General features: G+C 43.3%; 2 protein-coding genes across 2 annotated transcripts in view; both read right to left on the bottom strand.

Annotated features, from left to right (window-relative positions):
* Positions 1-1,648: 1,648 nt before the first annotated feature.
* On the bottom strand, positions 1,649-14,904 carry LYVE1 (lymphatic vessel endothelial hyaluronan receptor 1). The gene is made up of 6 exons (XM_036862050.1): positions 14,645-14,904; positions 10,680-10,851; positions 10,431-10,570; positions 3,722-4,027; positions 2,969-3,047; positions 1,649-2,427 (listed from the first exon to the last, which is right to left on the bottom strand). The coding sequence occupies exons 1-6, from the start codon at positions 14,727-14,729 to the stop codon at positions 2,241-2,243; spliced, it is 969 nt and encodes a 322-aa protein (XP_036717945.1). The 5' UTR covers positions 14,730-14,904; the 3' UTR covers positions 1,649-2,240.
* Positions 14,905-18,001: 3,097 nt separating this feature from the next.
* The window catches only part of IRAG1 (inositol 1,4,5-triphosphate receptor associated 1), a 169,210-nt gene continuing 163,275 nt past the window's right edge, over positions 18,002-23,936 (bottom strand). Inside the window, exon 22 of the mRNA XM_036862322.1 lies at positions 18,002-21,278. Coding sequence (XP_036718217.1) covers positions 21,035-21,278 — 244 coding nt within the window. The 3' untranslated portion in view covers positions 18,002-21,034. The remainder of the gene's footprint in view (positions 21,279-23,936) is intronic.

Below are 23,936 nucleotides of genomic sequence, written 5' to 3' on the forward strand. Positions count from 1 at the left end.
TCCTGAGTAGGGTATATTCTTGTCTAAATTAACAGAAGATGATAGTATCCTAATATACGGTAGATGCTCACGGATGGGAGACCTAGTGTGGAAGATCTGATTATTTTCCAGTTAGCAAACACAGAAGACCACCATTTAGGCTCTTTCCCTTTCTTTCTTCTTCACTCCGTGAGAACTGGTTGAGGCTGATAAAGCTTAAGGACTGACAAATCAGAGTTTTAAACTCATAGACCTCAGAGCCAGGTAGGTTGTAAATGAGTGAAATGGGCTTGGTGTGGAAAAAAAAGGCAATAGTACTATAAAATCTATAGGAAATGACACCTTTACTTTGGTGTGAGGTTGCAATAGAGAGTGGTGAGGACTGTGGTGAGGTGGAGAAAGCATCTCCCATTTAAAGGGGCAGCCACTGATCAGTATTAGTAATTATGGCTATGAGGGAATATGGGTCCTTTAGTTCCAGATCTTGCCAGTTTTCAAGGGAACGGAAATACAAATACATGAAATCTCTTGATGTTTAATTCTTGGCAATTAAACCAAATTTTAATATTTGTGGGACAACCATAAAAGACTATGCCAACAGGTTATGGCCTCTGAGCTGAAAGGATCATGGAATTGTGGGGTTACTGGTGAGGGGAAGAAGATATTAGCAGTCTCAGAGAGAAAGACTAGAGAGAGGGGGAGAGAAAGTTAGAGAAACAGAACAAAGGAGCTATCTGAATCTCCAGCTTCCTGTGAACTCTGGAACAGATTGGAATGTAGGACCTGAATCCAAAGTAAAGGATGAATTTATGTGTGTATACTTGACCTACTTAAAATAAGACCATCTGAAGCAAGATGATATATGTACTATTGGGTTTACAAATGTATTTCAGCTACCAAAATTGTCTCTCTTACTTTTGCAAATAACAGATTACTTCAGTTTTGCATGAAAGGTATAATGCATCTATGTAAATAAGAGAGCAAAGAAATTTTCTAAATGCTTTTATTTTTTCAGCACAAATATTTCTGCACCTCTCAGACTCCGTTTGCTGGAAAAAGGAAAGCTAGTGATACATTTGGTAATGACATCTAAAAAATGTACTTTGGTGTATAGAGGTAATGATGTACTTTTTAGGTATGTTAATAATAAATTAAGGCTATAATTGTTGCCATATTCACGAGAAAATAATGAGTAGATTAGTCTCAGCAAAAAAAAAAAAATTGGTTTTGGAAGTGGATAAGCTGGGGATATCAACACTGAAAAAAATTAGCTTCATACATTCTACTATATGCGATTTTTTATTAATAATATTCAATTATAGAATGTAATAACTTGCACAGCACCTGACATATAGTAGGCATTCAGCAAATGTTTATTAAATTTTACTGCTTTTTAACACAGTAATTTTATTCAGTAATAATTTCTATAACTTGGATAAAAATAGAAATTTTTAAGAGATTTTTTTTGGGGGGGGGAGAAAAGAATATACCTTCTTTTCCCTAGAAAGTATATTCTTCTAGAGAAAATAGCAGCAGCAGGAGAGAGAAAAGTAAGTATGTATAAGTTCTAAAAAGTGATTCCAACTAGAATTATTCAGAGATGAACACTTTGACCCTGTCTGTATTTACAGTCCCTACTGACAAATGCTGTCAATATCCTCAGCCTTATTCTTTTTCTCTATTCTGGTTTTACAGAGATTAGGTCTCAAGTCACGGGAATCTCCATGTCCTTAAGTTGCTAAACTTTTCCTTCCTTCTTTTGCTCTTGCCTGGCTCAGAAGGACATGCCAGATGGTATAAGTGTTTCCTTTCCAGAGCTGAAGACAGGATCTGGGCTGTAGAGTCAATCAACAGACAAAGCCTTGATCTCAATGGCTTCTTGGCTCTCAGCTCACCTATTCTCAGGCAGCCTAAAGGCCTCTTGACAAACATGTTCTGATTAGCTGTTTGAGGTCCAGGTGCTTTGCACAAGCTCCTTTCTCCCACTGGGATATTATTAGGACATAACCAGGCTAGAAAGGTTGTGGGAAGCTTTGGAGGTAGGAGGGTAGGATCCAGAAAGGATTGCAATAAGGAAAAGGGAATTCCCTTTGGTGAACTCCAGAGTCCAAAGGTAGCCCTGAGCCGACTCTAGTTAGGAACCAAGGGTAGACTTGCTTGTTTGGTTCTTTGGCCCTTTTAGGCTCCCCATCTGGGACCAGGATGTGTATCAGGAAGGAAAACAACCTCAGGTGTGTCCTCTTATTTCTTTCAGCTTCCCTCTAAACTTCAGCTTCCAGGCATCGCACTGTGGTTTTGGGTTGACTCTTGGGCTCCTCGGGTTTTTTATCCGTATTCTTTGATTCCTCATTAGGGTTGCTATCATCGGCCTTCTCCTCCTTCACTACTTTAGTTTCTATCATTTCCTTCTGCTGGTTCTTGTTTGTAAAAGGGAAGGCCTTCACATACCTGTAGGCATAAACACAAAATTAAAGTGAGAGACTTCTATGTAACACATAGAACAACAGATAATGTTTTGTGACGGCCCATATTGGCATAGTACACTGGGTACTTTTATTTCAGAGAGATGCTAACACATGCACCCTCAAATACTTCAACCCATCCCCACCTGGATGGTTTCATTTAGATGGGACAGTAAGTTTACAGGCAAAACTTTAGGCTGGCTTAACACCCTCTCATCAAAATCAAAGAATTGAAAATCAAATAAAGCATATCCATTTTTCCCTAGATGTCAATCTTTTCTTTTTATTTCTTGATATTCAAAGGGACAGCCATTGACCTATATCTAAAGGCCGGATAACATACAAGGGCTGAAATAATAGGAAAGGTTGGGTGGTAGGGAGGACAGGTGCGGTGAGGGAGAACATTTACAGTATAAGAGGATTGCCATCTCCATTTGGACGAAGGAAATGTCGATAACAACCTTGGATAAACACAAGATGTGGATGTGACAAAGATGACGAGACTAACCATGCGCCAACAACCCCACCTTTTGACGTAGCAAACGGCGAGGCCAGCTGCAGCAGCAAAGAAGAGGAGCGCAAGCACCAGCAGGGTCGTGGGAACACCTGGGGGAGACAGAGACAGCGCCTTGTTCCTCCATGTAGACATGACTGTGCACCGCTCTTCTAACGACCCATCCTTACACGTGATGGAGACCACAGACAGAGCAGAAGAGCCTTCTCTGTGACCACACAGGGGCCACTTAGGGCGTTGGGCCCACATGAGCTTCTTTGCTTCCTGCCTATAGAATCCTTGGCCTTGCCTCACGCTCTCTCTACTCTATAAGTTGCAATATGGCAGAGTCCATTTCCTCTCTGTGGCCTTGAGATGACAGGTTTGGAGCAAATCAAGTGTAAGACCCTTTAAATAGGAAAACCAACTTGCTAATCATAGGCATTTAAGGTGTGTATATGTACTTTAAAAACTTCTGCATATGAATAGATAGTAATTTATTCTGAAAGGTCTTTTCGTTTTAAAAGTGAAGCTATTTTAGACTCATGATTTTTAGTTTAATCATTAAGGTTCTTTAGAGACCTCACGTTCTAGGACTTTATGAAATTTGAATTTGCATTAAGCTTTTATTTGTATTTGTCAGGTCCTGAGTGCCCAATCTGGATACAGGCTAGTTTCTATGTATTGTCTGCTACACACACACACACACACACACACTCTCTCTCTCTCTCTCTCTCTCTCTCTCTCTCTCAAACACATACACATAATGCAGACAGAAAGTTTTTACCTCCAAACCCAACAGGTTCATTCTTGAATGCCACTTTATTTTCAATATACGATTCAGTTTCTGTAGATATGGTGCTCGTTTCCATAAAAGCTTCCGTTATGCAAATTAATTTTCTTTTCCGTGGAATAGAAGTGGAAGCCAGAGCAGGAGCCACAGTGGGTGTAATAGAGTCAGGTCCATCAGTAGACAACGTTGAGTGTGTACTCTCACTGGCAATCATTTCTGTGGTGTATGTTGCAGTTTCCGTGTCGAATATGGGATCATCGGTGGTGATAATTTCTGGAAAGCATGAGTTAACCCAGGTATCTGTCCGGGGAAGGAAAAGTGAAATAAGAAGGAAGTATTGCAATAGCCTCCTAATGGGTCTGCCTGTCTCTAGTCTTACTCTCCTCCAATCCCTTTATACAGCAGCTGGAATGGTCTTACAAAAATGTAAATATAATCATATCACTTCTTCCTTTAGAATCCTTCCCTGACTGCCTGTACTGCACAGCCTATAAGGCCTTCCATGATCTGGTCCCTGCTGACATGGCCAGCCTCACCTGATCGGTCTTTCTCTCGTTCCCCCTGCCATGCTAGAATTCCTTCAGCTCTTTGATATGCTTTCTCTAACATCCAAACCTTTGACCTGGATGCTTTCTTCACCTGTAAGACTCTTTGCCCCTCTTTATTTAGCTCTTCCTTGTCCCTCAGGTCTCAGACTGAATATCTCTTTCTTAGGCAGACTTGAAGACCAGATTGGATCCCTAGACATACATTCTTGTACCTCCTTGTACTTCCCTTGTCATGATTCTCGCTACACTGCTCCCCACTGGACTGTGAGCTGCCTGGAAGCAGGATTCCTGTCTGTCTTGGTCATCATGGTATGTGCAATGTGGCTGGCACATAATACATGCTCAATATTTGATGTCTAAAGGAAGGAAGGAGGGGACTTTCCTGGTGGCACAGTGGTTGGGAATCCACCTGCCAATGCAGGGGACACGGGTTCCATCCCCAGTCTGGGAAGATCCCACATGCCGTGGGGCAACTAAGCCCATGTGCCACAACTACTGAGCCTGCGCTCTAGAGCCCGTGAGCCACAACTGCTGAGCCCATGTGCCACAACTACTGAAGCCGGCGTGCCTGGAGTCTGTGCTCCGCAATAAGAGAAGCCACTGCAATGAGAAACCCGTTCATGGCAACGAGGAGTGGCCCCGGCTCGCCGCATCTAGGGAAAGCCTGCGCACAGCAACAAAGACCCAAAGCAGCCAAATATAAATAAATAAAATAAATAAATTTATTAAAAAAAAAAAGAAAAAAAATAAACGAAGGAAGGAAAAGTGAAATGAAGAAAGGAGTAGATGGGGAGACCAAATATACACACATGACACCAGTTGAGGGCAAAGATCTACTAAAACCAGATTTCTCTGTGCTCATCAAAAAAAAAATTTTTTTTAAAGGAGGTGGGAGACCGGGGAGGGATGTAGGTTTGCTCTCCAATCTGTTGAATGTGGTAGAGAGGAAACTAATATTTGTTGAACATCTTGCTCTGAGCCAACCATGGCACTTCATTAAACAATTTTATAAAACTCTCATTTATACAGGAAGAAACTGAAATTCAGAGAAATTGAATAACTTGCCTAAAATCACATAGCCAGTAAATAGCAGAGCCATGCAATATATTACAATATGTATTTGCATCTCTTTTAAATCTCTAGTTATTTGTGATAGTGGATAACATCAGCTGGAATATTAGCCATGAAGAAAAAGTTATTCTATTATTTTTGAAAATTAAGTAAAAGTTACCAACCAAGGTCATGGTAAACATGATAAAACATTTTGACCCCACATGCATTCAGTCAATATTTTACACTATTCATTTCATTTTGAAAAGACCTCTATTCAAATAGGCATCATCCTTGACCTCTGCCCTGGACTTTGGAAGGCAGCTATGCTCACCACTATACCACCAATGCCGCCCTGGATTTTTAGCTACATTTCCCATTCTCAAGCATGTGCTATATACTTCCTTCAAAAAAATGAACATTTTTTAATATCAGGGGCAAAGTATACTGAACACGATATACTGTGCTGGGAACTGAGAATACAGAGACAAATAAGGGATGATTCCTGTTTCCAAGAGGACAGAGTATTTTGATGAGGCTAGGGGGCGATAACTGGGGATTCACAGAGGAGACGGCATGAGCAGGATGTGGAGGGTTAATGCGCTCATTCAACAAATATTTATTGAGCTCCAACTCTGTGCCAGGTGCTGTGCTAGATGCTAGGGATGTGATGCAAATAAGACCAAGTCCTTGCTCATAAGGGTTTATATGTTATTGGAAAGAAGGATAGAGATAATAAAATAAAAAAAAATAAGCCAGAAATTTCAGAGGATGATAAATGTTGAGAAGATAATTAAACAGGATAAGGATCAAACTGGAAGGGGCAGGAATGGGGACAGATACTTTGGATAAGTTGGTAAGAGTAAGTCTCTTTGGGGAGGTGATACTTAAGCTGAAACCTGAATGATGAAAAGTAGCAAGTCATTGAAGATCTAGGGCAAAAGCATTCCAAGTAAAGAGAACAGGAAGTTCAAGAGCCTGAAGTTGAATAATCTCAGCATGTTTGATGACTAGAAGGCTGGTACGGCTGGAATAGAGCTCCAGGTCATCTAGTATGGAAGAGGGAATAGGATATCCCAGTCAATAAGAACAGCATGACCCAAGAATCCAGAAGTTTGAAAGTGTAGGTATGTCAGAAAATGACACGGAGCACAATGTGGCTGGCGTGTAGGGTGTGTGTATGACGGGGAGCAAGAAAAACTGCAAGTAGGAGATGAGACTGGGAAGATAGGTTGGAGCCAGTATATCAAGAGTCATAATTGCCATGGTAAAGAATTTGGAATTTATTCTGTAGGAGAAGGAATTTTCAACTGGGGGCAGCAAACCTTCCAACTGATATACAGAAGTTCTCATATGTGCCCAGTTTTATGTGCAAAAGTCTTCAGAGTTCACATCAGATTCTCTCATAGGAAGCCACCCAAGGCTGTGGAGAAGAGGAGGGACGTAATCATCAGAGGAGGTGTGTGGAGGATGAAATAGAGATGGGAGAAAGGGCAACCAGGAGCCAAGAAGGAGATTATTGCAATTGCACAAAAATAGGAGAACGCGAAAGTATCTGGAATTCTAAAACTTATATCTTAGAGATCTTCTAGAGAAAGGTGGTTCTAAACTCTGGCTGCGGGTTAGAATCATCTGGGGAACTTTAAAAAAATACTCATGCGAAGGACCCACCCTGGGCCTGGTATATTACTGACGTGTGGTCATCACCAGGGAAGGTGATGTGGAAGTGGCAGGGCTCAAGGTTTAAATCCTGGCTCTGTCCCTTATTGACTGTTGCCACAGCAAATCACACTCTAAGCATCAGCTACTTCTCCTGGAAAGTAGAAGTGGTACACTTGTATCGTTTCACTGAGGATCAATGAGACAGTAAATGTGTAGGGCCTAGCAGAATCTATGGCATAATCTGTAATATCTGTAAGAATTAGTTTCCTTTGCCTCTCTGTTCATTAAGTGTAGCCAGGAAGGCCACCACGTGAGGGAGCAATGGCAATCTGATCCTGTGGTCCCTTACTGGTTGGGGGCACGATGTGTCTCACCTGGAAGTGTTAGGACCTGGCTCTCCTTCCCTCCAAACTACAAATATAATTTCTCTAGAATGTGCCAAATGCTTTGATAGATATTAAACACAGTGTGGTTGGTGTCCAAGAGGAAAGATAGGAGGCAGGGGTATAGAAAGGATGCCTGAAGAAGACGGTACTTGAGACTTGAATAAAGAATACAAGTTAGCCAGGTGATGAAGAGGACGGGCATTGTGGCAGAGGGAACAGCATGAAACAGGTGGTGCACGCCGAGCACAAGAAGCACTTTGGTCTGATTCCCAAAGCTCACAAAGACAGCAGTTAAGAAAGACAATTAGGATAAGGTTTGGGGTCAGGTTTAGGGTTACTGTGATCCTCAGAGCTCACAAGATAGCAATAAAAAAGAAAGTTACAAAAACAAAGAAGCATAGGGTAAGTCTAGGTTAGTGTGAAGATGAGGGCTAGGGTAACTCTGTTCCTCACAAAGATGGCAAACAGAAGCAGGTGAACCTGATTTATTCCAAAATGATAACATAACCACACAGGGTAGCAAATTTTCTCAAGTCACTTTTGTACACAATTCTCTGACAGTACATCCTTAGAGGGATGTCTTCTGAGGACTAAAAGAAATGCAAAGGAATTGCAAATTCCATTCAGTAGGTTTATTATTCCTAATAATGCTGTTTTTATAATTTTGAAATTATTGTAGGGTAAGAAAATATATTATTTATTGGGAACAAGAATTTTCCATATAAGAGAAAAAACATGCAAGTATAGAACAAAGTAAACAAAGGAAAAACTTGAATTGTTAAATTTGAGTTGGAAATATCAATGCAAATGCAATATATATATGTATATTTTTTCCTAGCTGCCCACTAAAAAGGACTGAGAAGCAATGAAAATGAGAGTAGTAATGAGAACAACTTGCATGCAGATCTTGGTTTCGAATCAACATTCTCTATTAAAAAGAACCAAGGCCCCTTGGAGAAATAAATGGCTGATTCCATGTGTGGGATAAAGAAAGTACAAAGTGAGCCTGGGACATGTTATCAAGCCAGAAAGCAATGACTTGCTCAAATACTAATGGGACGAAAACAAAAGTCAACTAGAAGGGGCTCCCACTCGCCAAATTTGGGACAATTTGAGCATCAAAAAGAATAATAATTGTAAAATTGATTATAACATATTGAACACAGAGTAAGTAAAATGCTATCTGTCCATGGTAGTATAAAGGGGAGGGAGGAGATGTGTGTGTGTGTGTGTGTGTGTGTGTGTGTGTGTGTGTGTGAGAGAGAGAGAGAGACAGAGAGACAGAGAGACAGAGAGAGAGAGAGAGGGAGAAAGAGAGAGAGAGAGAGGGAGAAAGAGAGAGAGAGATTTTTCTTTATCAAAGAATGCCAGCTAACAAATGTAGAGGGAAGAATAGATTTAGAAAATTATCATTTTGCAGTCCTGCATATAATAATTGATTCCAGCTAGGATCATCAATGTCTGCTTGAACTATTAGGTAAAAGATGACTGGGGGGGTCAGACTATTAGCATGGTGCCAAAATATCACACTATAGGTTACCTCCTCATTGCAAAGGGGAAAACATATCTGAGTTCATTAGAGAGGTCTGGCAGTCACCGTCTTATTCAAATGATCAAAGTTAGCATGTAATAGTGGGACATACTTACATTAAGGGCCTTTTGTTGGGATAAGATCTAAAGTACACAATATCATCTATCAAGTATTTTTGCCAAACCTAGTGAACATGAATCTAATCAAGCCTCTACACCTAACTTTAAGTATATAGGAAGCGCAGGGAATGGAAACACAAGTTAAATGAAACCACGAGGAAACACGTAAATCCAAGTCATCTCCCCTGACTCCTTTTCATTTAGTCCATAGGGCTGGGTGTCCTATCATTGCATTGACAGCTGGCAGGAAGGCCAGGAAGTTAAAAGGCCAGGCCATTTGACCGTCAGGGACTGGCCGTCAGATGAGCAAGCATGCAAACCACCAATTCTGCAGCCAAAAGTGATAGGCGGCAGAGGCGAGGGGAGGAGGATGGTGAAAAAAATATGGGAAGAAGCTTATGTTCCAGCCTTGACTCGACCTCTAGCTGACTGTAAGACTTTGAATAAGGCAAACCTCCATTCTGAGCTACAGTCGTTTCATCCATGAAGTGAGGGAAGTGGACAAAGTCTCTTTCACGGCCCTTCCTGGGCCAAGGCTCCCTGATTCACAGAACCGCTTGGACCTTATGCTGCTTTTGGGCAACAGAACACTGCTGGTGTACTTTTATCTCTTGGATCTTAGAGAATGACCACGGAGCCATCTGACCTTTAGAAGGTCAGATTTATGAGTATGTGTGAAGAGTAATAAATCAGACAGAGGTTCTTATGATAAAGTGAGAACAAGTGTTTAGTCAAAGAAAAACTTTCTGAGAAGTTACTTAGGTAAAGCACTTGGGCTAAGGCCGCCAAGGTCTCCCAACAAGGTTAAAGGGATGACTGTGAGCAAATCAGTTCTATTTTCTAGCTTTAATTCCTTCCTTCATAAAATGAAAATTGGGTCTTGTTCTTAAAAACATCTAATGTAGCATCTGAATTTCCACTCCTGTAAAGGAATGTGGGATAAAGGAAAGAGTTAGATCTGTGTGTGAATCTTCATAGTAAGGAGACCTTAGATGAATGTACTTGTGTCCTCTGAAGCTAAGCTTTTTCATCTGCAAAATAAGGATGATAAAGCACACCTCCTATGGAGATTGTCAAGGGTCAGCGAGATAACTTAGTACCTTGCTTTGTCCATAGTGGATGTTTCCTTCCCTTCGTCCTGTTTATCTTGTAGGATGAAGGCGGGGTGGGTAATGGAGCCTCCAGGGATGCCCTCTCCCTATGTTGCCGATCTGTCATATTTTCTCTAACTTTTTGCTCTGAGAGGGACACCTCTACCCTGGTCAAAGAGGCAGTCTTGGGAGGATTCAGTGGCCATCACCATGATTGCTTCTGCTGCTGCTGAGGGTTACTCTTCTCAGAATGGTTATAGAGCTATTGAAATCCAGACAAAACATGCCATGTGGAGAGCCTGCAGATCTGACTCACCAGATGAGTTGTGACAATAGGCCCTGTGCTGTTGGTTGAGTGAACTTCTCCAAATCAGGACGCCCACCCCATTCTTCCCACACTTGGGGTTCTGGATAATCCGGGGGATGACCACGAACTGATTTTTAACCCATCCATAGCTGTAACAGAATACACATGAACTGAGTGGATGCATTGATCTCTGTTGCTGAACAAGAACACAGAGCCAAAAGAGCTCCCACAGTGTTTGTGAGTCCAGCTGTTTCTCACCTGCAAGTCTCAAAGCCAGATTTCCATGCTGCTTCAACCTGTTCTTTGCTGGCCAGAGTTAGTCCTATGAGCCTACAGGCCTCCTGGGCTTCTGTGAAATTCAGCTGCGGGTGTGTCCTTTTGTTCACAAGAGTGACTCCCATGATTCTGCATGGTCCTGAGATGGAAAGCTCTGCAAAGGAATCACATAGGCCCTCAGTGTGCTGCTGTCCTTGCCCCTAGCCCTCAGGCTCTCCTTCCTAGTAGAGCATCATTGTCTCAAGGCAGCAGCTGGGATTGAAGTTTAGAAATAATAGGACACAGACCAGACATTTTCCACAAGGACACCCTGCTGGGTTAGGTAGGTGCTTGCCCGGATCCAGGCTGTACCTCTCACCAGGTCCGAGTCCATCGTCCCTCACTGCACTCAGGTTCCTTGTTCATTACATGGAGGCTTTGGCTACCAGTTCCTGGGGTGCGGTCTAGGGGATGCAGCTTCTGCAAACCTTTTTGGAGTCTATAAAATGAAGGGTCTGAGACTTTGAGAAAGATAGAATCCAGGGCTCTGGTTAACAGAATAGTGAACAAGACTCCAATGTCTGTTGGGGACAGCACTATTTCTGAGATGGGCTGAGAAATGTTGCACTTGGTATAATAGAAAGTGAACCTTCTCTGACCATTGGGGGGCAGGCTTACTCAGAAGTTCCTAGAGGAGTCAGATAGTAAAGCCTGCATGGCAGAGAAACTAAATAAAGGAAGTAGACTTTTAAAGTCAGACCTGGATTTGAATCTAGTTTGTGTCGCTTGCTGGCTCTGTGAATTTAGGCTGGTTACTTCATCTCTTCGAGCCTCAGTTTCCATATTTAGAAAATTGAAAGAATAACAGTATCTATTGTATAGGGTGGTGAAAGTTAAATGAGCTAATTCAAATAAAAATGCAGGCTTCCCTGGTGGCGCAGTGGGCTTCCCTGGTGGCGCAGTGGTTGAGAGTCTGCCTGCCAATGCAGGGAACCCGGGTTCGAGCCCTGGTCTGGGAGGATCCCATGTGCCGCGGAGCAACTAGGCCCATGAGCCACAATTACTGGGCCTGCGCGTCTGGAGCCTGTGCTCCGCAACAAGAGAGGCCGCGATGGTCAGAGGCCCACACACCGCGATGAAGGGTGGCCCCCACAACGCGATGAAGGGTGGCCCCCACTTGCCACAATCAGAGAAAGCCCTCGCACAGAAACGAAGACCCAACACAGCCATAAATAAATAAGTAAATTAAAAAAAAATGCTTAGCATAGTGCCTGACACATAGTAGGCACTCAATAAATCATAACATAGTATCATTATGTTACCTTCAAAGCACTTTGGTTTTAGTCTGCTAATGACTGATCTCCCTAGGGAAGCTGAGGCAGTTGAACAGTTAAGATGTGAATAATATCTTACTCAAAATCTAACAAATCTGAGAGTTCTTTTGATCCCTTCTCTCTGGTTTCTGGGATTTATAGACCTGTATGAAATTGCAAAGTTGCATTGCATTTTGGTACTTTGTTCCAACTGGGCTTCATCCACAAAAGTCCATAAAAGGGCATTTCAATCTCCCAAGTAATTGCTTGAACACAGATCTGTGCACTGGATTCCTAGTCAAATTCTTTGACCACTGTCTAAGGTGGTATTTAAATTTAAAGGAAGTTTCTTCTTGCAAACATGGAAGGAGCATTTCTAAGTCCCCCGTGTGACCTTGCTGTGGAGCAGGGGGCTGGGGGAAGGGAACTGAATATGATGTATGGTATTTGTGGATAGCCTTGTTTGCTTCCAGACCCTGCTCTCACCAAAAGAGAGACCAGAGAGCCAACACCCAATATGAGTGTTTGTGACAGAACAGCCTCTTATGACTGTGTGCACTAACACTAATACCTACACCAACACTGATATTAATACTAATGTCAATGTTAATTCCAACTTCTATCACCTGTAGATGCCATTCTGTGCCAAACCCTGTCTCTTTTGACAGAAAATTGAGGTTCAGGGAGATTAAGTAACTTTCCCGAGCCCAAGGATATACAGCAACTAGGTGGCAGTTTGGGGGCACAAACCCAATTATGATTGATACTAAAACCTCAGCTCTTAACTAGGACACTGTTCTGCTTCCCACTGTGCAATGGCGGGGGGGGGGGGGAGGAAGATGAACACACACACAAACACACATATGCACACACACACCACTAGAGCTGAACTCTCGGAACACACCATTTGTCCTGGAATTTGGCCCATTTCACTCATAAGCTTGCTTATGGCTGCTTCTTTGGGAATACCTGTAGAGAAGGTATATTAATTACACTGTAATGTGGTCTTGATACTCTCATCATACATCATTTTTACTCTAAATATTATTGTTATGAGTAATGATAGACCTATTCTTGGCAATAGACCTAGCTTTGAATATTTCTTCTACTATTAATTGGCTGTGGGACCTTGGGCAAGTTAGCATTCTCAGCTGTAAAAGGGGGATGGTTATATCTTCTTTACAGAATTTTTGTCAGAATTTTAGAATTATATAACTTGTACCTAGTGGAGCCTGGGTCCACAGTAGGCAGTCAACAAATATTCGTAGATTTTATGCTTTCCTATTTAAGGACAAAAACAGGGAGCTGGAATCCAAGTGATATTCGAGTAACCCCTTCCTCAAGCTTTCTTAGGAAACAACAAGCATAGCAGAAACAGTATATACCTAGGAATCAGAGCTGAATTCAAACCCAAGCTTTATTATTTACTGCCTTCATGACATTAGGCAAGTTGCTTGGCCTCACTGAGCCTGTTCCTTCATCTATAAAGTGTCTTCTTAAGAAATATATATATACATTTCTTATATATATTTTATATACTATATATAGTACATAAAAATAGGCCCTCAAAAATACTAGCGCCCATCCTCATCCACTCACCTTCATCAACCACCTTTTCCCTAATCATGGCTCTGTATAACTTTCAGTTGTTTCCAAAATTTCAATTCCCTTAGGAAAATTTTGCCATTATTGAGGATGGTCCAAAGACTGTGCTGAGTCAATGTCAAAGAACAATTTCCATAATAGTTTGAGGATTAATGGCAGTATTTGGGGGAAAAGTGAATAGTCTCCCCAGGGAGATGTCAAAGAGGGCCAAACTTATTTGAAATTAACAGTTCTGGTATTTGAAAAAAAAATCAACCATATTAACTCTAACCTCCCTCATAAAATGGAATATGACAATATCGGAATCAACTCTGGATGCCTGTTCCCAACATATTTTATACCTCAGGGCATCTTCCAACAGAGGAACACATAATTTTCCTTTTAAAGTGCTCATATTTTCATTTGCCCAGAGCAGCCATGAGTGATTTGTGGTTACAATTTTGTCTTGCCTACAGTGCAGAATGAGGTTACCATTTAGGCAGCTCAAAAGCCCAGGAATCATTTCAAGTCATTCCTTTGGTAGGGAGCTGATGACTAATTTTCAAACCTACATTTTCACAGATATTTTTCAGTTAATTTGCTATTTACTGCATATTAAAAACGTAAGCATTCCATGATAGTATAGTAAAACTAAAAATAATGATACTGACACTTCCAAAAATATAAAACAGGCCAATATTCTGTGAAAGTTAACCATTTTCCCCAGGCTAGGTGATTGCTTAAAATTTTTCACAATCATGCCTTTGCTTCTTCAATGAAACATTTTTTAAAACAAGTGATTTCTCCTCAATGTTTTGTTTCAAAATATTCTCATAAAAATATCCCATAACCAAAAATAAAAGTCAAGATAACATAAAGGTAAATGAGAATCATTTTGGTGAAGTTGACAACATGGTGAAAACATTTCTGGCAGAGCAATACCACCAATGAGATCTTCTGTCGACACTGAGCGCCATCCCACCCCAGAAATTCAGTCAAGAACTTAGTAGTCTTAGGACAATTTGCAAGATCTTGCCTTGCCTCAGGTTGGCAATCTGGTAAGAAACTTACCTTCTGTGCGGAGAGAGCCTTGGACCAGGAGCCTTGTGGTCCAAATAGAGGCAAGAAGCAACACCAGGCTGAAGTACTTGGCCATTGTGCCAGCCCCTTCAGAGCCAGAGGAGCACCTCAGATGGGCACCAGCAGTATCAGAGGCAGACGATCACCAGTCTGGACGGAGACTTCTGGAAGTAAGTGGGGGCCCACACGGCTCCACTTCATAACTGAGACATCCGGATTTCCCTGCTTTCAAGCTTCTGACTTGTCAAGGTCACTAGGGGAAATGAGTGACGTCCCTTGAATGCCCAGGCTGTACTTTGTGGATGGCTTTCTGGAAAATTTAGCTAATGCTGACTCAGAAAACACACAAACGAGGAAGGCAGATAGCACAGGGTGAACTGCTGAAGGTTTCCCCAATTCCCATATTCCCTGCCACCACCTACCTCCCCCGCCAGCTCGGTTCTTACCCGGTTCATCGTTGACTGTGGAGCCCGCTCATTTATATACTCTTAGGAATGCCTCTGTCTCTAAAGGAGACTGAGCATGGATTGTGCTGCTTTTCCTCCCACTATCAGTGGGGTTTTTTTTTTTCCAACTGCATATCCTTGTGATCTGTGGGGGAATGAGGCTGAGGCTCATGAAAATGAATGATTATTTAAATACCAAGGACAGAGTCCTCATGCTTCCCTTCAGGATTTCTTTATATGTTTGCAATTTCTACCCCGCTACAGGTGATTCCTGCTTCAAAGAAACCAGACACATTAAAATTCATGCAAAACATGACTAGGGGGGCAATTTACAAAATCAGTCATTTAATACTTTACAATAGTGGTCACCACAGGGGTCCTTTATATAATAACTCTCTCTTTGATAACTTCTCATATTCTGGTAGGTGAAAATTCAATTTAGACTTCCTCTTTTTTGTTTGATGAATGTGAGATTTATCTGCACTGTGTACAAGCTGTCTGCACTCTCTGTTTCCCCTGCTAGAGTTTCAGTGGTTTATCTTCCATGGCAATTATGGAAATCTGGCTTGAGAGTAATGCCTTGGGCAAAGGGTTATTAGTTTTCTCCAAAAGGAATGTCATTTATAGGAATAGTGTATGGATAACTAGTTCTTTCCCGTACAAAAGTTATTGGTCATAAAGTTAGATATTGGTGTGGAAGATACCAATAATGAAAGGAGAATCTGCTCTGCACAAACATAGAGAGCTTCTAAGGGACCAGGGGAATATCCCTTAAATAGCTGTAGTTTAGACCTCATTACTTGGGTGAGCACAAGACCTAGGCTACGGGGACCTCAGAAATATACATGACTCCTCTATCACCATGGAGCCAGACAGACAGGAAAGCAGAAATTGTGTTCTCTTCGTCATTATCCTTAAAGCTAGCATCACACCTGAAAGACAGTTAGCCTTCAAGCATTTGCTAAAGTATTACAAAAAGGAAGAAGGAAGGAAGACAAGAAGGGAAAAAAAGAACCAGAAAGGGTCTCCCTACTGAAAGTCAACCGCACCATGTAACATAACAGGAGTGATGTCTCACGTTCAAAAGTTCCAGGGATTGGGGTAGTGGGTACATCTTGAGGGGAGGCATTTTAGAAATTTTGCCAACCACAGTTACCTACCTTTGATTAGATCCCGATTCTGCTTTCTAGGAGAAACTCCCACGTCCCATGTCCACCTTCATTGGATAGAATCTTCCTTGGCCACATTTGTAGTGGGAATTAGGGAGTACGGGCTCCTTGGTGGTAGCACAGCTTGTACAATCTGCTTTCTGCTGATATAAGCTTAGGATCCCAAAAGTTGTTTTCTAACTTAACAATCAAAGGAGTTTTTAGTCCTGGCTTGTGTCTCTGTACAATAAATACAATTCCCTCACAAACTTAGGTTTCTGATCTATTTGCTTCCATTTGATTCCATGTGCAATGATCACACCCCAAATCCTTTCCCAGTCACGATTCTCAAGATGTATTTCTTTTTCTCAGCCCTATGCTCCCCCCTCTCTAATTCAGTGGTGGCTACCCTGAGTTCATTAGAAACCACAGATGGAAGGGCCATATTCTTAATCTGGCCTTTACCATAGGGCTGCTCTGATCTGAATTCAGCTGAAAAGTTTTATTGCTTCTTTTTCACTCAAGCGCTTTTCAGTCTGTTTGGGGTTTAGAAGCAGTCAGGTTTTCTAAGCCTCAATCTAAGAACTCTATATCCTTTTTCCTTTCTGTTTCCAAATAGCCATTTCTTTCCCAAGTACTTCTTTTTCTTGCAATACCTCTCAAAAGGCAGCCAATAAAGGTTCACACACTCCAACGCTCTGATTCTTTCCAGCTACTTCTCCTAGAGCTATAGGCTGCCCATGGACTGTCTTTCAAGTTACCATGGGTACGATTTTACCAAATATTTTTGTTTTCTTCACAACATAGGTCACCATATTTCTAGTCCCTGATATCAGTGTTCTGGTTTCCTACCACTTGACTGCTAAGCCAGGGTCTCATATTTTGAAAATTTGTTGTTGAAGTACCCTGTTTCTGGTTCTGTATGCATTAGTTGGGGTAGGCTAATGGCTATAACAAACATTCCTGAATTTCAGTGGCTTAATATACTACAATTTTATTTCTTGCTCATGTCACAGTTGAATTCTGTGAGCACCCATTCAAAGACTTAGCTTCCACCTGGTGGTCCCACCAACTTCTCGGGCCTCAGGTCCTCAACTGAATGCTCTGAATTTGGCAGGCAGAAGGGGGAATATAGAGGATATAAAGTACTGGGCAGGAGAGTCTATGTAGGAAATTGGATCTGGAAGGTCCGCATTCCCTTGCCCCTAGCTGCAAGAAAAGACTAAAACATATAACTAGGGACTTCCCTGGTGGTCCAGTGGTTAAGACTTCGCCTTCCAATGCAGGGGGTGCAGGTTCGATCCCTGGTCGGGGAGCTAGGATCCCACATGCCTCGTGGCCAAAAAACCAAATCATGAAACAGAAGCAATATTGTAACAAATTCAACAAAGACTTTAAAAATGGTCCACACTGAAAAAATCTTAAAAAAAAATAGATGTGGAAATCAGACTGGTGAAAAGTTAACACTCTCTATCACAGCAAAATGTATGAATTAAAACAAAAAACAAGAAACAAAAACGACAAAAAAAACGTAGGCCAGGAAGATACAGGAAACAAGGATCAGGAATGAGGACGAGGAGAGGAACTGATCCAGCCCCTGGGAGGGAGCCCACAGTGACCCGAGGGCTGGGGACTTCTGGGAGGCACTGTTATCCGAAAGTAGATTCTAATTCAGGGTTCGGCAAGGTTGTGGCCCAGCTCCACAAAATGAGGAGGCATTCAGCTGCTGCCAAAGGTTTGGAAATGTGCTTTTATTTTCAAACTCAGGTATGTGACACTCTATATTTCAAGGCTAGCACACCTGTGTGAGGTTTAACAACATTAGGAGCTGACAGCCAGTGATACACAAATCCAGCATCTCCCTCTCCACTTACTCGGCCAGGCTGTACACAGGGAGCAATACAGAGAGTCCTAGGGCCAAGCAGAAATGTCAGACCTCAGAGGCATTTTGAAGGGAACTTTTATTTCAGATCAATATCACTGTTGGAAATACAGGGCCTGTTTCTGTCCATTTCACTGCTGCTTTGGCAACAGTTCCAATTGCCTCAGGTCATCTTTGCTTTTCTTGAAGAAATACCTAGGAGTCTGTTTTCAGGAATACCCGTGGTTACTCTTTTGCTCCTTCTCGTTCTCAACCTCCCTTTACTCACAGAGTCGTTTGGCTGAGGGCCTGGTCTGGAAGCATACTTGCAGGCCTTTCTGTGGAGCAGCTGGAGGGTCAAGAGGTCACTGCAGCTCCTCTCCTGGCCTTTGTCTCAATAGGAAACAAAGGTGGGAACCCTGTGACCAAGTGGGCGATGGGCCAGCTAGGCCTGGTCCTTCTTCACGGGAGGCTGAGACTGGATGTTGCCAGCCTAGAGTCCTGCCCCACAGCCAGCCTCTCTGGAGCTCCATTTGTATCCTGTACTTGGCTTTGAGGGCCTAAACATCCTCCAGTGTATCCAGTCCCCCTGGAAGAGGCAGGGCAAACCACCCATCCATGCAGCCAAAGTCCGTCTGCCGTGATCTGCACCTCTTTACCTTAATGGCACATTCTTGGTCAACCCTGGCTTGGGCTTCTCTCACAGTGGTTTTCTAGCCCCTGGAAAGGATGCCCCCCTTAAAACAACAGGTGGTTTTTACAGTGGGGTCTAACCTAGGTGGGTCTTCCTGAAAGGAGTGGGTGCATCAAGCCTGGCCCTTGAGCTTGGAAATGTTGTTGCTAATCAGGTCACAGAGTAGACTGAAAAATACTGGAATAAGTCGAGGCTAATAAAGATGTTATTTTTTTCATTGAGTTGGTGGTGGTGATGATGCTGGTGTTGGGAGGTATGCAGAACGTCAGCTGTTCCCAGACTGCTCTCCACCCCCCTGAATGCTCACTTGTTCTTTTGACCAACATTTAATGATACCCTCCCAAGCATCAGCCACCATGCTAGGCGCTTACCCAGAGAATGGGTAAGACATGGTTCTTGTCTTTGAGGAAAAATGCTAGGAAAGGCAGACCCATAAATAAGTTATTCTGATACACTATAGTCATGGTCATTAGTAGTAGTAATGAAAATGTTTAAAAAGTGCCAGAAAGCACAGAGAAGGGTGTGACCTATTATGTAGGGTATGGTGGGGAGTTGGACGGAGGCCATTAAAGGTGTATGGAGGGGATGATTTTTGCACTTGGTCCTAAGGTGTGACCAGAAGAAAAGAGGAGAGCGGCAGAAGAAAAACTAGTGAGAGAAAACAATTTAGTCTGGGAACCAGAAATGGCTTGGGGTGGCTGAAGGGCCACTCAGGGGAGTGGGACTGGAATGTAAGATGTCCAGTTAGGAGACTTCTGGAAGAGGCAATTTAGTGCAGGGGTTGAGAGCACAGCCCCTGGGGCCAGCCTGGCTGGGTTTGACTTCCAGCCCCATGATTTACTAACTGGGTATCCTCGGCAAGTTACTTTGTGTTTTTTGTGCTTCAGTTTCCTTATCTGAAAATGGGAAGAGTCATAGGTTTTTCTTTTTCTTGAGGACTCAATGAATGAATCCCTATATAATATACCTAAGACGGTGTTTGGCTCATAGTAAGTTCTATATGAGTGTCAGAAACAAAAACAAATGTCAACAGCAAAACAAAAACAACAGCAAAGCCACCACCATAAAACCCACACAGAAACCAGCACCCCCCCAGAACTGATGAGGCAAGAAGGCAGGCAGCGGCTGTCAAGGTGGAGCGAGAAGTCCAGCTGGAGGTGGGATGCACTCTCAGTTTTCTGCTAAACAATGGGAATGCTCTGAGACCTACACTTTGGTTGGAAATCCCATCGAAACTGGAACACTGCAGTGGAGATGCACACTCGCACGTGGGCACAGCGAAGCTGAAAGTGCATCGTGTCTCCTCTTTCCCCCTGAGAGGCGGGTTAACTGCTCTCAACCAGAGACAACAAAGAGGGGATAGACTGTGCTCTACAGCAGCTCAGAATTAGCCCTGGAAATGGAGACCAGCAAGTTCGCCATGGAAGCCATGAGTTTTCAGTGTTTCTCAAACATCTTAAGTCCACGTGGAAAGCTCACTGAACAGGTGCCTAGTGGCTGCCCCACACCTAGGGAAAATCTGTGGGTTGGCTTTCACCCGAACACACACCCAGAGCACACGTTTGGAGGGTAGTTGGCTTCGTGCATGCGTGTGCTGTGTGTGTGTGTGCTCTGTGTATGTGTACAGAGGAATATATGTTAATTTACATCTTCCCATTTCATTTCAAGCACTGAGCTAAAAATCAGCCTAAATGTTTTTCTGAGAAACCTTTCTGACTTCTGTAAAGAGAAACTCTGATTGCAAAGGGGAGAAGGGAAGGCTGAAGGAGAGTCAGTAAGAATGAGATGGGAAATGGGAAGATATTCATGTGCGACTCCAAATTCCAGGTCTGATCCTTGGGGGCAGAGTTAGCCTTTAGACACAATCCTTCCTGATTTCCGATCGATGGCAGAGAGGAAAATGGGGAGGGGGAGTGGGCTTCGCACTGTTGCCTATAAGGAAGGTGTTTTGTTTCTCCCCAGCCATCTGAGCTGGTGCAGGCAACTGTCCCTTCCGCTGGAGTTCCCTGGTGAAGGCCACTTCTTTGTCCACTGATGCTTTTTGTTGATCATCCAGGAACATCAGTTACTGTGTGTGAATAGCTCCCACAGGGGTGCCGAGTGTGAAAGAGCCCCTGCTTGTTCCCCTGACGGCAGCGGTGGTGTGCCCACGCCCGGGCCTGACACATCATGCTTGGGGAAAGGGCAGCAGGCTGTGTGCTGGAGCAGGGCACTGGCTGGGTGTCGGGTTTCCTACTGCTCTGTAGGCTGCTCATGCTGGAGTCCTGAGCTCCACCATGAGTCCCTTTGGGCTGCCGAGCAAGTGGATTTCCCAAGGGGCCCGTCGGCCTGCTCCACACAAGAGTTATAGGGACCATAGAGCCCCAGCACAACAGTCAAGACCAGCATTGCTGCGGCTATCATCCAGACGACTTGCCAGTGCCGACAGAGTTTGGGATACATGACTTGTAGGAAATGAACCAATTCTTCAAGTTTGCTGTCAAATGAAAAACATAGGTGGAGGGTTTAGTATACTGGGCACATATACGATGCCCAGAACTTCCATCTGGAATACTCTCCATGTTGTCTTGAGCCGTGGTTCTCAAACTCAGCTGTGCATAGAGTTGTTTGGCAGCAATTATTCAAAATACCCCAGGTCTACTGAATAAGAATCTCCAAAGGTATGGTCTAAGAATCTATAGTTTAAAATTTTTCCCCAGGTGATTTTGATGCCACCAGTCTATAGCCTTTATATTGGGAGAGTCTAGGCTAGAACACTCTACTTATTTGTGTGATCATTCATCCATTAGCACATGCCCTCATCTACTCATGAGATGGTCATTGATATCTGAACTCTCCCAAGCCCCAAGATACCAGGTTGGCTGACCCATTCTCCCATGCATCCAGACAGGACCAACAGCTTTTCTGTACTTAGTGGTATCAGTGATCAGGTCTGAGTTCTAACCTGTCCCCCGCCTCCGTGCTCAGGTGCATAATTTGTTGTCCTCAGTTCCACATCTGACTGTATCTAGAGTGGAAGGACTGTGATAAACTCCTAGAAGACTCTCAATGTCGAGTAATAAATTACTCAACAAGTAATTCAAGGAACCAGATCAACCTCAAGAGCTCACTTCAAACTGTCCCAGGGGCCTCCAGAGGACCCGTAGCCTCCAGCAACCTCTGGGTGACTTATTCAAGACGTTTTCTCAGCCTTATTAATCTTCCTTCCCAAATAACCCCTCCTCCACTTTCTCTGCCCTCTCCACACTTTTCTCTTCCCTCTCAACTCTCTCTTTTCTCTCTTCCCTCCTTCCCTTTCATCCATCTCTCTCTGTTTTTTCCTGCTTCACTCCACTTTTCCCTCTTCCTCTTTTCCCAACTGCCTTTCAATTTTTCCACTCTTTTTTGTGGCCCCTTGAAAAGACATTTGGTCAGATGGTCTGCTTTGAAGCGTCCATTCTTAGAGCTCTCTGGAGAAGCCTTGGACACATTCATTAAGATAGAATTTCTTCCTGTTTCTAATCCCGGATCTATTTTAAAAAATAACAATGAGAATACTGAGGATCACCAAATGGAAGAGGTGAGAAAAGGGACATGAGGGCTTTCTGAAGATCCTGAGGCTCACACAGACACTGAAATATGCAGACCATTTGCTGAGAAGCAGAGAGCGCTAATTCAGAGCTAGCTGCCTGACAGCGGTACAGAGACTCAACACATACTCTCCGTAGAAAGGGGCCAGATGCTCAGAGTGCCTGCCTTGGATGCTAAAGCACTAGTTGGTTTCTCTTCCATGTGGGACCCACTGATGATTGTTTCAGGAACAATTAAGCAAAGCAAAATAGTGAGTACATGAGCTGAGGTGAAAATCATTGGCTACTTTCACTACTGTTGGGGAGAGAGAATTTGGAAATGGAAGCTTAGTTTCTTTCAGCCCCATTTAGTTTCTTTAATTTCTATTCAGATACAACTGGATGCTAAGACACAGTCTTTCTTTTGGGCTGTATTTCTGTGCTCCAAAACAAGCTGCTGGAGCAGGGAGAATCCCACTCTCACTCCATCCTTAAGTCGGCTGGCAAAGGAGGAGGGCAAGATCTGGCTTCGTGACCCTTAGCTGGTTACCCATTTCCAGACTACAAAAGCTGTTAGAAATGGAATTAGATTAGAAATAGAATTCCTTTGGAAATCAATTTTTGGTTGTTCTGAGTTCTACCTACTCTTCCACTGGGAAGGGTGAGGTTGCTGCCCCCTCACCTGGGCCTGGAGAGAGGGGCTTCAGAGATGCTGCTTGGCGAGCTCGGTATGTTGCAATTTGGGGGCACAGTGAGTAGACTGTGTGTGACTCCCACCTGAGAGATGTGAAGAGTGAAAATCTTGCTGAACTGCTTGGTGGCATCAGAGCAGGGGGCCACGATACGGAAAACCATCCTCCCACCACTGGTGGGTCAAAGGTGCATATTTCACCTTAACTGGATGTAGTCAGGAGAAGGAGGGCTGGCATGAGATGTCATAGACCCTGTCCGGAAATGCTACCTAGAAGCTGAGCATGGAAGGTGTACTTCCAGCTGCCCAAGGACTGAGAGAGGGATTTTAAGTAGCTGGCCAGAAGAGCTGCATTCGACCTCATAAGGGGACCTGCAGTTGAGAGATCCTCAGAAATGGTGTGAACATGTGTGCGCTGGGGGGTAGGAGGGCTGGTTTTCTCTGAAGGTCCCATAAAACACCACACTGAACAAAATCAGAAGGTCAACCTTAAATCCCTGCTAAGGCCTGGAACCCGCTCACAATAAGACCAGTCAGGTAATACCTTTCCTACACACTTAATCTCCACCCCCTTTCCCAACGTTAGCTCTAGAGAGGTCAGGCGCTGCATTAGCAAAGCTGGGGTGGAGGGCAGGAGTGACAGAGAGCAAGAAGTCAGCTCTGTCTCCACTATAGTCTTCCTTCCTGAAGCAGAGTGGAGCTAGAGGCGAGGGGGTATGGGGAGAAGTTCAGGCTTTTGACTATTTCAGGGAACTGGCCATTTTCATTACTGAAATGAGGTTATTCTTGGGACTTAAACTTGACCAGAGGACTCCTATTTTCTGAGAGTTATTGGAATAGGAGTCTGCCTAATATCATCTTAACCCCCAAAAGCCAGTGTGAACAGACAGTGGGA

This window comes from Balaenoptera musculus, chromosome 8, assembly GCF_009873245.2.
Source record: "Balaenoptera musculus isolate JJ_BM4_2016_0621 chromosome 8, mBalMus1.pri.v3, whole genome shotgun sequence".
NCBI classification, from domain to species: domain Eukaryota; kingdom Metazoa; phylum Chordata; class Mammalia; order Artiodactyla; family Balaenopteridae; genus Balaenoptera; species Balaenoptera musculus.